Source organism: Lingula anatina, chromosome 7, assembly GCF_051362555.1.
Source record: "Lingula anatina isolate TDL-2025a chromosome 7, LinAna3.0, whole genome shotgun sequence".
In the NCBI taxonomy this organism is placed as follows: Eukaryota; Metazoa; Brachiopoda; class Lingulata; order Lingulida; family Lingulidae; genus Lingula; species Lingula anatina.
In genome coordinates this window covers 4,723,406-4,736,394 of record NC_141773.1, presented here as the reverse complement: position 1 = coordinate 4,736,394, position 12,989 = coordinate 4,723,406, and the positions used below count along the sequence as shown (strand labels likewise).

Here is a 12,989-nt window from a genome sequence, read left to right as displayed (position 1 = left end):
TGCGGTGAGAACTATATGGGACAAACTGGAGACACTCTCCGACATAGAATGACCGTTCACACACAACAAATAAGACAACCTAAATATCAGTGCACGTCTGTGAGTGGGCACATTAGGGAATGCTCTATGAACAAAAACAAGGACTTTACGGTATTCCCATTTTATAAATTCACTAGGGAAACAACCCAAACAGAAAGGGAAATGAAAGAAAATCTATTCATTAATAAGTATACAGTCAGATGGCAACTGGCCGCGCGTAGGAAAATATTCAGAACGGAGCGCGTGCGCTGAGATGACGTCGTGGTTGAATTTTTGTAAATTGAGTAACCTTCGCGGGAATTCACGAATTATCCTTAACTGCCTACATTGAATAGATAAAAGCATTGGTAAAAGTAACAATTAAACACCCATTGTTACAGACGTCACAATTTAGCCTTTATGACATCACCTAATAACAAATAAACAAAACCCCCTGAAGAAAGAAAGAAACCGGTCGGGGCAAAAAAGTTGCTGTTCTGTTTTTCTTTTTATTATATATATATATATATATATATATATATATATATATCATGAAACATTCCATCGATTCTACTTCAATCTCACCTAACACAATATCACAGTAGGTTACAGGTCGTTATAATGCATACCCCAGTTCCAAACCTTTAACCTGCCAAGTTACACTCATACTGACGTGAATGTAAATAAAGCCACCTCGACTTTTGAGTGCCCCCAGTATATTGCTCAGGTCTACAGACGTTAGTGATTTTAATGAGGTGGGTATGAAGTGTTTTAACATACTGAGAGTTTTAGATGCTTTCTTGCTTAAACCTGACCATGCACACACGCACACACACACGCGCACACACGCGCACACACTGGATTTGGTACGAGTCTTGAATTTACTGGAGATACGGTATTCACACCACTGATGTTGACCTACATACTGTATTTACCTGTACATAAGACTCATAGTTAGGTTGCCAATCTAGTTCAGGGGTACAGTGGACGTTCTCAAATAAAGTTTTTCCACTGGTTTTCACAGGCTTATAACCCTTTGATAAATACCTGGCTGGTAAAATGCATGCACCTTGGTCATTACAAGATGGCCGATGCTTCAATAGGTGCATATGGGTGTCAAAATAATTACTACCAGTACATGTACTACCAGGGATTTATAGTGCCTTTTATTGACTTTATTATTCCTATCATTATTTTAGCCTCCTCTTAGACATGAAATATACTCTTATAAGATAAATGCATAAACACATAGATTTCTTTGAAAAGATATTTTAAAAAACAAAATCTAATGCAATGCCTGTTGTGTTGTAATTTGATAACCGGGAGCATAAGATGGATTTACCATTAAAGAGAGAGTCTTATGGTACAAATCCCTTAACCAAATGTTTGTTTCTCAATGTTTTCCATTTCTCCAATTGAACTTTGTTTTCATTTTTTATTAATACCAATGTTCCCCAATTCTCATACGTATACTTGTGCTATGCTTCTGTATTAACAACTGCCATAGAGATAAATGGTCCATTATGAAATGGAGTGAATGTTATCTTGTGTTTGTATGGAATTAAGTTCACTATAGTTTTTTCAAGGCTACACAACCTTGTTACCCTTATTATGTTATTTTACTATGTAACAGTTAAGTGTGCATATTGGCTAGTTTTGAGAGGGGTTTTCCCAGTATTTCTTAACAAATGGTGGTCATTTTGTTTTGTTTTTTTTGTTTTTTTTCATTCACAAAGAATCAATTCTTAATCCCCTTATATAGGCCAGGCCAACTTGAAAAAGAAAATGGCGAAGCAAGGGGAGCAGTGGATACCAATTTTTGAAGAGTTTGATAAGCCAGGTCTCGATAACGAGAGAGCAAAACAAATTTATGAAAAATGGGCTGATAATTATGATAAGGTAAAGTTAGAATTCTGCGTGATTTGCTTTTGGCAATAATTAATTTGCTTAAACATTGAAAAGTGGCACAATCAACTTTTTTGTAGGGAAAATAGATGTAACTCTGAGATTGGGATGTCTATGCATCATACATAAATGCCTTCATAAAATAGACTACATGTATTTGACATAAATATTCTTAGATAAATGATGGCATTAAATCATCATCATTAAAGATGTAATTTATTATTTTCTTTCAGAACATGGCAATTCTAAATTACACTCAACCAAGTGTCTGCGCAGCCGAAATAGAAAAATGCTTAAAGGACAACAAAGATGCTCTTATTTTGGAGGCCGCCTGCGGGACCGGTTTAGGGGGCATAGAGGTGATTAATATATGTCACTAAGTAATATCATAATATTTTTTGGGTATCTTTCATGGTATACGAGTCTTTAGGGGTGAAGACTGGCACATAAAAGCTGGCTTCAGGTTTAAGGCAGTGCATGGTCAGCAGTCTTCGATCCTGCTCCAGGACATTGAACTGAAATTCATTACCCTAGCATTTGCATTGGTTGCGTAGGGAAATGGAACTAAAATAAACTTCTCTCTACATATATTTTCTAGCTGACAAAGCGTGGTTTCCACAACCTCCATGCCTTCGACATGTCCAGTAAAATGCTTGACATTGCCAAGCAGAAGAATATCTATAGAAAATTGATGTGTATTAGACTTGGTCCGGAGGGACTGGATATCCCTGATGGTATGTATGGTCTAGTACATGTTCATGCGAATAATATGCAGTATATACATCTCTCTCGCTCTCTCTCTCTCTCTCTCACGCACACACACAAACACACACACACACACACACACACACACACACACAAAGTTGGGGTGGCTTAAATAAGCGTAAAAGTTGGCAAAATAGAATAGAACTACTAGATTTTACATGTGGTTTCCTTTTAATGCAAAACTTAAAACTAAGTAACGTCGAAATACTTGGGAAAGTTACTTCGTAATGACAAAGACGTTCGAAGATGTTCGTAAGTTAATGTAAGTTTATATAAGGAGGTTATGTTTTCACCCCTGTTTGTTTGTCTGTCATCAACATAACTCAAAAAGTGATGGACCGATTTTGATGAAATTTTCAAAAAAAAAAAAAAAAATGTCAGAAGTGGGCCAAGAAAGAGATGATACGTTTTTGGTGGTAATCCGGATCATTAATCAATCAATAATCAAACATCAAACATCAAACATCAACATAACTGAAAAAGTTATGGGCTGATTTTGATGAAATTTTCAGGGTGGATCAGAAATGGGTTAACTTAGAAGCGATTAGTTTTTGGCGGTGATCTGGATCAATAATCATTCAATTATCAATAATCATAAATCAATCTTCAACATAACTCAAAAAGGTATGGACCGATTTTGATGAACGTTTCAGGGTAGGTCAGAAATGGGTTGACTTAGAAGTGATTAGTTTTTGGTGGTGATACGGATCAATAATCAATAATAATCAAACATTGGCGGAGGTCTGCGCTCTCAGAGTGTTTTTCTAATTATACATATCTTTATTTATCACCTTATCATACGGCTAATGAATTCTTAGTATTTCTTTACAATCTATGATTGCAACTGTTTTAGTTGTGTAATGACATATGCTGTTTGTAAGAATTATTAGATGTCTATTTGAAACTTTTATCAGCGTATATGCCATGAGTCCATACTGTTAAAAGAAGCCAACCTTTGTGATTAAGCCCGATTCTCTATCTGATCGCAGATTGTCAAAGAGTTAGCCTATCTAAATGGCCGTTAAGTCCAGTTCATTTCCTTGCTTAACTGGATTTTACTTCAGGAACTGAAGCATGAAGTTGGTACATCAAAAGTCACCCGATGATCATGTTTTCATAATCAAACATACAGCTTATTAAATCGTTCATTTAAATGTATATTGCCAACAGCACCGGGAATGTGGAACGCGGTCATGAAGGACTATTTAAGCATAAATATATATTTGTTTGTTTGTTTGTTTGTTTGCATAGAAGTATATATATTGATGCACATAGAAAGATATATATTATAGTTGTTAAATACAATCCGATACATAATCCCCGAAGAAGACACAGTGGCCGAATGCTATTTAACAATATACTTCTATTATTACCAAGATCTATACGGTGAATCCTTTGTTTGTTTACAGACACATACGATGCGGTCATGATGACAGGGGCAGCGGGTTTAGCTCATATCGGCGGAGATTGCTTGGGAGAATTCATTCGAATTGTCAAACCAGGTAGGTTAAGGGGACATTTTATGATATAAATTTCATTTCAGATAAAGTATGAGAAAATTAAGAGGAAATTTCCCACACTGACAAGTAACCGAGATAAATATTTGAAAGAGGAAACAGAATGAACTGTTCTTGAGCTTAATGAAGTTACAAGACAGATAAATTATAAATTGTTCATTTCAGCAGGGATTTTTGTTTCACAAAAGGCCACCAGTTTATCTCTAGATGAAATTTTGTTAAAACTTTTAGAAACAAATGCTGCTTTGGACATGAAGGTGGAAACTAGGAATTCCACTTGATCTCCTTTAAAATGTATTTTTAAAAATTATTATATCAAAATTATTATTCTATTATATTAAAATTATTGAACACATTTTTCTAATACATTTTTTTCCTTTTAAGGGGACTATTAATGCATTTTAACCATCTCGTACAGCTTATCTAAGAAAGCATCAGATGCCATTGCGACTATCAATTTGTGTTTCTAATTTCCCAAGTGTCCTTTTTACACTTTACTGTAAACTATTTTAATATGTCAGATTTATCAAAAAACATTTTAAATTACTTCTCATTTTAGTGGACAATGCTCAATGACAACGAACTGGGTTTCCGTAAACCAATGGAACCACTTTCAAATCAATGAGCAATTTTGTATAAAGAGGCTTAAACTAAAAAAATCAATAAATGGATAAAGTATAAATTCGCGCATAGTTCATTACTTTTTTGATTACCAAGAGGTAAAGGTGTTCTTTTCAATATTTGAATAAAAATGAACAAAAAGGAGTTAAGCATTTTCAATTGGTTTTATCTTTCAGGTGGTTACGTGGTGATGGACACCATTCTTAAATACATCGTTGGCACTGAATACAACGGCAAGAGCTGGGATGAAACAATAGACGACTTCCTCATGGCCGGACGCTGGGTCACAGTGACCAGACGACAGGTGGAGAACTCCTTCAACACTATGGAGGGAATGCAGTACGCCTTTCAAGTGAAGTGACTGTGGTTTACAAGTCGATCTATTTCAACCACGCCAGACATGAGTGTAAAACCAAGGTGGATCTATGGAGATTTCCCTGCGGCTTTTGCTTCTGAATGGTTGCACCAATACATACACACATACGCTTAAAATTTGCTTTCTTCGCGCCTGCTTGGTGAAAACATTTGTGATCAACAGAAGTCAGCATTAACTCCTAAGCAGGATTTATATGCTTAAAGGACTTAGAACATGCTGTTGTGTATGTATTATATGTAAGTCAATAGCCATAATGTGCGTATAGGGTGAATAAATATGCTGAACTTAAAATTCAATTTATCAAACTATCAATTTCTAAATGGAATGCGATGAAATTTAAGAAAACTGTATTAATATATGGTCGAGACAGTTACATGGTAAAATCCTTGTATTTGCACTTGCAGCTAGAGTGTGTATATATATATTTTAATACAGTGTAGTAATTTCATATGCTTACGTAAAGCATACCCCAGAATTTTAACACATGGCTTTTTAGATAGATACAGATGGACATTACCAAATAAATTTAAAATATGAAGTAACTTTTAACAGCTCAGGCAGTTGCAGTTAAGCATATAGGTACTCTAGCACATTATCTTTCTTCAGTGATTAAGGAACCATTGGTATCTGCATCCAAGGGCCTTAAGTCATGGAGTGATAATCAACGGATATCTTTCACATTTTGTACATCTATACTGTAAATTTTGTTTCTTCTTGATAAAAAATAAAAATAGAAGCCACGATATGGAAAAAATTTAACTCTGAAGATTGAAGAAACAATCTCAGACCAAATGCATCAGTCATAAATAGCCATCTTATATCAAGTTATCCCTAAATATTATTTATTTAAACCAAAACACAATCTATCATTGGTATTTAGGTTCATAGAAAACTTTTAATTTGACCTCGGTTGACCTTTTTTAACCTATTCCTAATGAGGCATGACTTTCGTTTAAAGGTGTCTTAATTAGAAAATAAATTGTCCTATCCTAAAATAGTATAAACATGTGGATTGTGTTGCTGTATCTGCTTTCTTCCAACTTTGAAGGGGCGTATTTCTACTGATAGGTTCACATATAAAAAGTAAACATAATTTTCTAAAATAAGACACTTAAGGCTCCAAATTTTCTTCAAAAGCATTACACTATAACATGTTCATAGTTTATTCACGATGAATATCAATTTCTTACTCAAACAATGTTTTTAAACCAAATTTTGGCTTAAATTTATGAAAAATCCATAAAATATAACCTTTTCTGACCTTTGCCCCATTATCAATGACGCTTAACTAATTGGTATGTATTCATGACTTATGAAATTAATTGTCCCGTTCCTTACCTCCACTATGATCTATAATTTATTGATATATTTTTAACATATTGATGTAGTGAGCACTCCCCTACTCCCACTTTGAAATAAGGGATTTTCTAACGGTGACGCTTATATTCAATTACAACATTTTCATAAATTAAATACTTGGGGCTCCAAATTCCCGTCACAAGCATTAGACTATAACATGGTCACAAACCATTCACCAAATGACAAAACATTTATTCAAACAATGTTTAAAAACATGTTGGTTCTGATTTATGAAAAATCAATAAAATATGACTTCTTGTAACCTCTGACCCATAATTAATAAGCCTTGACTAATAGTCACACATCTTTGACCTATGAAATTAAATGTCCCATCCCTGGCCTACACATTTATATGTACCATTTATATATAAATCCCTACGATTCATACGCTCTACTCCCTTCCTTTATACGCTCTACGAATCATACGCTCTACTTCCTATCACAATATCACAGAACCGTCTGTCGTTAAATGCATCCCCTATTCGGAACGTTTGACCTGTCAAGTTACACGTAAGTTCATACTGACGTGAATGTTAATAAAACCATTTCGACTTGAGTTCCCCCAGTATATTGCTCAGTAGGTCTGCAGACGTTTAATGAGGTTTGTATGAAGTGGTTTGACACATTGAGAGTTTTAAATGCTTTCTTGCTTAAACCTGCACACACACAGACACACAAACACACTAGCTTTTGTATGGGTCTTCTACATGGGTATTTATACTCTAGATACGGTATGATGTTGATCTACATACCGTATATACCTGTGCATATAACGCATAGCCAAGTTGCCAAGTTAGTTTGGGATATAAAGGACATTCTCATATTAAGTTTGTTTTCAATGGTTTCTATGTACATCCTTGTAACTCTTTAATAAATTGTTAGTCTTTACAAGACATGCACTTTGGTCGTTTCAAGGTGTCTGGCATTGCCACAGGTGTATATGGGTGTCAAAATCAGTACTACTATTACATGTACTACCAGTGATTTATAGTGCCCTTTATTATCCCTATCATTATTTTTAGACCCCTCTTAGACATGGAATATATAATCTATAAATACGCTATTAAAATATGTGCATATTTACATAGATGTCTTCAATTAGATAATTTAGAAATAAAATCAAATGCAATGCTTGTTGTATTGTTATTTGATAATTGGAAGCATAAGATGTCGCAATAGGGCGTATTTACCATTATATAGAGAGTATTATGGCACAAATACCATAACCAAATAATGTCTGTTTCTTAGTGTTTTCCATTTCTTCAATATCCTTATGATATCATGTGTGTATCGTTAACCATTTTGAGAAAATCTAAAATTGGCACAGATGGCCGCCATTTATCACATGAATACATGGATTCTTCTTCCAGGGATATACAGACTATCAAATGAGTTTGTTTGTTTTTTATCTTTTATTATTATTATTTTTTTCATTTTTCGTTTATGCCACTATGACCCCAGTTTGTTTTCATTTTTGTTTATGCCACTTTTAACCCGAAAAATTAGGCATAAATCAGCAAGGGGGTTTCGTAGAATTATGTAACATATGGTTGTCATTTTGCATTTTTTTTAATTCATAAAGAAACAATTTTCAATCACCTTATATAGGCCAGATCAGCTTGATAGGAAAATGGCCAAGCAAGAGGAGCAATGGATACCAATTTTGGATGAGTTTGAGAATCCAGGTCTCGATAACGAAAGAGCAGAACAAGACTATGAAAAATGGGCTGAAAATTATGATAAGGTAAAGTTGGAATTCTGCGTGATTTGCTTTGGCAATAATCAATTTGCTTAAACACTGACGATAGAGGTTGCATATTCGAGGTATTCGAGAAAACACTGCTGCCGAATACAAAGAACCCATAGGAAGCCTATTTACGGCCAGAGAACCGAATTAATTGCGTAATAAAAGTCTAAGCTTCATTGAGGCAAGTAATTCTACGTTAAGTAAGTTAATTTGTGGCTGGGGTCGTTAGTTTGCGCATTTGTGTTCCCAAACCTAGGGTTAGAAAACAGCAATTAGGGTTCTGAGGCCTGGTGATCATATTTTTGTTTTCCCTATCAAAAAAAAAAAAAAAAAAAAAAAAAAACACCCTGATATGTCGGTTGTATTTCTTGTAGCTCTATATAAATGTTTTTGAAAAGGAAAAATTAAACAAAAAGTAGCACAATCAACTTGCATTGTTGGGAAATAGATGTAGCCTAATTCTGATATTGGGCTTTCTATGAATTATACAGAAATACCTTTATAAAATAAACTACATGTTTTAACATAAATATTCTTAGATGAATGATGACATTAAATCGTCGTCATTAAATATTTTATTTATTATTTTCATTCAGGATATGGCAACGATAAACTACACTCAACCAAGTGTCGGCGCAACCGAAATGGAAAAATGCTTAAAAGACAACAAAGACGCGCTTATTCTGGATGCTGCCTGCGGAACCGGTTTAGGGGGCATGGAGGTGATTAATATGTCAATCAGTTAGTAATATCTTAACGTTTTTGGGGTATATTCCATGGTATACGAGACTTTAGGAGTGTAGACTGGCACGTAAAAGCTGGCTTCACGTTTAAGGCAGTACATAGCAGATTCTTCGATCGTGGCCCATGATGTCAAACAGTTTTTGGCACACATTTAGACCCAAGTATTTGCATCGGTTGCGTAAGGAAATGGAACCAAAATTAACTTCTTTTTACTTTTATTTTCTAGCTGGCAAAGCGAGGTTTCCACAACCTCCATGCCTTCGACATGTGTGGTAAAATGCTTGTCATTTCCAAGCAGAAAAATATCTATAAAAAGTTGATGTGTATTAAACTTGGGCCAGAGGGACTGGATATCCCTGATGGTATGTACCTAGTACATGTACACACGAAGCAATATGCAGTATATACAACCCCCACAAAAAAGCCACAAAAAAGCCATCAGACTGCTGATAGATAATATAGTACGGACCGATGATCGTGCAATGATCATTGTCATACGTCTTGTTAAACATTCTTATCGTACGTTTATATTGCAAACAGTGCTGAGAATGTGGGGTGCCATTATGAAGAATTACAGTAAACGTTTGTTTACAGACACATACGATGCGGTCATGATGACAGGGGCGGCGGGTTTAGCTCATATCGGCGGAGATTGCTTGGGGGAATTCATTCGAATTGTCAAACCAGGTAGGTCAAGGGGACATTTTATGATATATATTTCATTGCCAGATAAAATATAAGAAAAAGTATGAGGAAATTTACCATAATGACAAGTAGGTGAGATGAATATTTGAAAGAGGAAACAGTCTGAACTGTTCTGGAACTTCATGAAATTACATGAATGACAAATTAAAAAGTGTTCATTTTAACGGACCATGGTTTCTTCGCCCAGGGGTATTTGCTTCGACACAAAATTTAAAGGCCTCCAGTTTATCTCTAGATGAAAGTTTATTAAATCTTTTTGAAACAAATGCTGGTTAGGACATAACGCAGGAAACTAGATATTCCACATGATCGCCTATAAATGTATTTTAATTATTGAAAATGTTTCCCAAGCATAAGTTTCCTTTTAAGTAGACCAATAATGAATTGTAACCATCTCTTATCCAAGAAAACACCAGATTCCATGGCGACTATCAAGTTTTGTTTTTAATTTCCTATTTGTTATTATTTGCACTTAACTGTAAACCTTTTTTATGTCAGATTCATCAAAATCCATTTTACATTTCAGGCACTTGCTATTTATGTGATCAATGCTCAGTGGCTACTTCAGCAACATAGCAGTAACCACTTTCAAGTCAATGGGCCATTTTGTATGAAGAAGCATATATCATACACCCCTTTTAAAATGCTTCAAATAAATAAATAAAAGATAAAGCAAATTCGCACACGAATCTTTACTACATGTATTTCTAAATTATAAAGACGTTCTTCTCAAAATCAGAATAAAAAACAAGAAAGGGGAAATCATTTTCCCTTTTTTTATCTTTCAGGTGGTTACGTGGTGATGGACACCATTCTTAAACACATCGTTGGCACTGAATACAACGGCAGGAGCTGGGACGAAACTATAGACGACTTCCTCATGGCCGGACGCTGGGTCACGGTGACCAGACGACAGATGGATAATTCGTTCGACACAAGGGAGGGAATGATGTACGCCTTTCAAGTGAAGTGACTGTGGTTTAGAAGCCAACCTATTTCAACTACGGCAGAAATGAGCACAAAAAGTAAGGTGAACTGTTGGGATTTTCCTTTTGCTTCTGAATGGTTACACACACACACACACACACACACACACACACACACGTGCTTAAAATGTGCTTTCTTCGCGCCTGCTTGGTGAAAACATTTGTTGTGATCATTTGAAGTCAGCATCAACTCATTAGCGGGATTTATATGCTTAAAACACTAGAACATGGTGCTGCCTACGTTATTTATGTAAGTGACTAGGCATTTATAGTCCAAGAAATTGGTGCAGAAAAAAGGGTGAACTGTGCGTTTTTCACCTACAAGCATGAAATTTGCCACAATTGTAGATAATGGAATTCTAAGCTTTTTTTGGATATATGGGCATGTCTGAAAATTCCAGTATGGCCTCCAAATCCAATATGGCCGCCACAAATACTCTTTTAAATTAAAACATCTAATATATAGTCCTAAAATGGTTTAAAATATCATTTTATAGCTGGCAAATATCATGCTATGAATGAATTATCGATATTCGCTTCTACAGGTGTATAGAATTCCAAAATGGCCTCCAAAAGTAAAATTAGCAGTTTAATTACGCAAAATATGCAGCAGTTTTGTAAAATCATCAAGCACTTACAATTACAAGCATAAAAACTGGCACAGTTATGTAGAACATGATTCTAAGCAACGTTGGATATAGGGGCATGTCTGAAAATTCCAATATGGCAGCCAATTTCAATATTGCCCCCAAAATACCCTTTCAAGGTGAAAGTTATTTGTATAGTCTTTTATAAAAATATCATTTAATGGTTAGAAAATACCATTGTATGTATGAAGTATCAGTATCTGCCACTTAAGGTTTTAAAATTCCAAAATGGCCTCCAAAAGTCAGCAGACCACAATTATTGAATTGTAATCACTCGTGAATAGGCATGTGGGCTTTGCAAACTACCTGTATAATCAGCATATTCCTACCTGTGCAGTAGCTATTCTACAGAGTTTTAAAAAAAACATCAAGCATGATACATTTATTATGTACTGAAAACAGTCCTTCTTTTGATAAACCAACATAAGTAGTTTGACTTTTTGCTCTGGATTCTCATTTAGATCAATTCCCAATCTTCTTATGTGGCACTCATGAGTGACTCCCCCTTTCTAAGAAAAAAAGTATCGTGCAAAATCCATAAAATATGAAAGAAACACCAGAATAACTTAACCTTAAAGAGGCAAATATAAAAAACTTCGGGTGTACCAATTTTGTCTGTTGGTAATGATTCTTCAGCTAGATCAGTGCATGGCGCTTCATCAAATGCTCATAAATATAACAAAGATGACAGCTAATCAAACATACAGGTCTCACAATTTGGTGTTTTTCATTGGTAAAGTACTAAAAAGCGGGGCACATTTGCACTCGATAATGTTATGATGTTATCTTGTGCTTCAAAAGTAAATTAGAAAAGCTTCTTATTTAAAAAATTGTCTTTAGTACATTCGCAGTAATGGCTACCGAGAATTTAGTAGAAATTTATGAGCAAAGAAATACCTGTACCCCGTACCCCAAACAGAGGGCAGGTGTTGATACGTGCTGTATCCAAGAGTTGCATTGCAGGCTTCACACTTCGTGCACTAAAAAAGAAGCACTGATAGGCGCCAAACTTTGGTTTTCATTTGATCATTTGGCAACTTGTTTAGTTACAAACTTATACTTTCAAAAAACATGAAAATAAAAGAATTAACATCCTCCAGACAGTTAATACATACAAAACTTCAAAAAAACGGTGTATTCTCAGGATTACACCAAGAAATTAGTGCAATATGGACTTTGAAAGGTAAAAATTCATGAGATTTCCGGCATCATTGTCTCTGTGGGACAATCCAGAATGAAGCCATGAGGAGTATTCACTTACCCAGCGAACAAAATCTACCAGGTAGCTCCTACCACATCTGTTTGTAGTTATGTGTGCAGTTGCTAACTGTGGTGAGGGGAGTCAGAAGCATTGGAAGACTGGTCCTATAAGGGTTCACACCAGTAACCTACATCTACTTCTATGCCCTTCCACACTTTCATATTCCTATTGACCCTCATGCATGTAAACTGATGCTTTCTGGTGTTAAAAACGACCAATGCCTCTTGGTATTTTGTTGGGGAAATTGGATTACATGTAGGAGCTATAGCTTTAAGGAAATACTGGGAAAGCTGAAGGAAACACAACTACTAGTAAAGCTAGGCACACATTAATGAATT

The 12,989-nt window shown here is 35.2% G+C and overlaps 2 protein-coding genes across 2 annotated transcripts; both read left to right on the top strand.

Moving 5' to 3' along the window:
• Positions 1 to 674: 674 nt before the first annotated feature.
• LOC106175164 (methyltransferase-like protein 27) lies at positions 675 to 7,667 on the top strand. The gene is made up of 6 exons (XM_013557022.3): positions 675 to 773; positions 1,781 to 1,917; positions 2,157 to 2,282; positions 2,522 to 2,657; positions 4,098 to 4,190; positions 5,003 to 7,667. The coding sequence occupies exons 2-6, from the start codon at positions 1,804 to 1,806 to the stop codon at positions 5,185 to 5,187; spliced, it is 654 nt and encodes a 217-aa protein (XP_013412476.1). The 5' UTR covers positions 675 to 773; positions 1,781 to 1,803; the 3' UTR covers positions 5,188 to 7,667.
• Positions 7,668 to 8,191: 524 nt separating this feature from the next.
• LOC106177341 (methyltransferase-like protein 27) lies at positions 8,192 to 10,730 on the top strand. The gene is made up of 5 exons (XM_087017121.1): positions 8,192 to 8,305; positions 8,905 to 9,030; positions 9,279 to 9,414; positions 9,647 to 9,739; positions 10,546 to 10,730. Exons 1-5 carry the CDS (start codon positions 8,192 to 8,194, stop codon positions 10,728 to 10,730), a joined length of 654 nt encoding a protein of 217 aa, XP_086873247.1.
• The last annotated feature ends 2,259 nt before the right edge of the window (positions 10,731 to 12,989 follow it).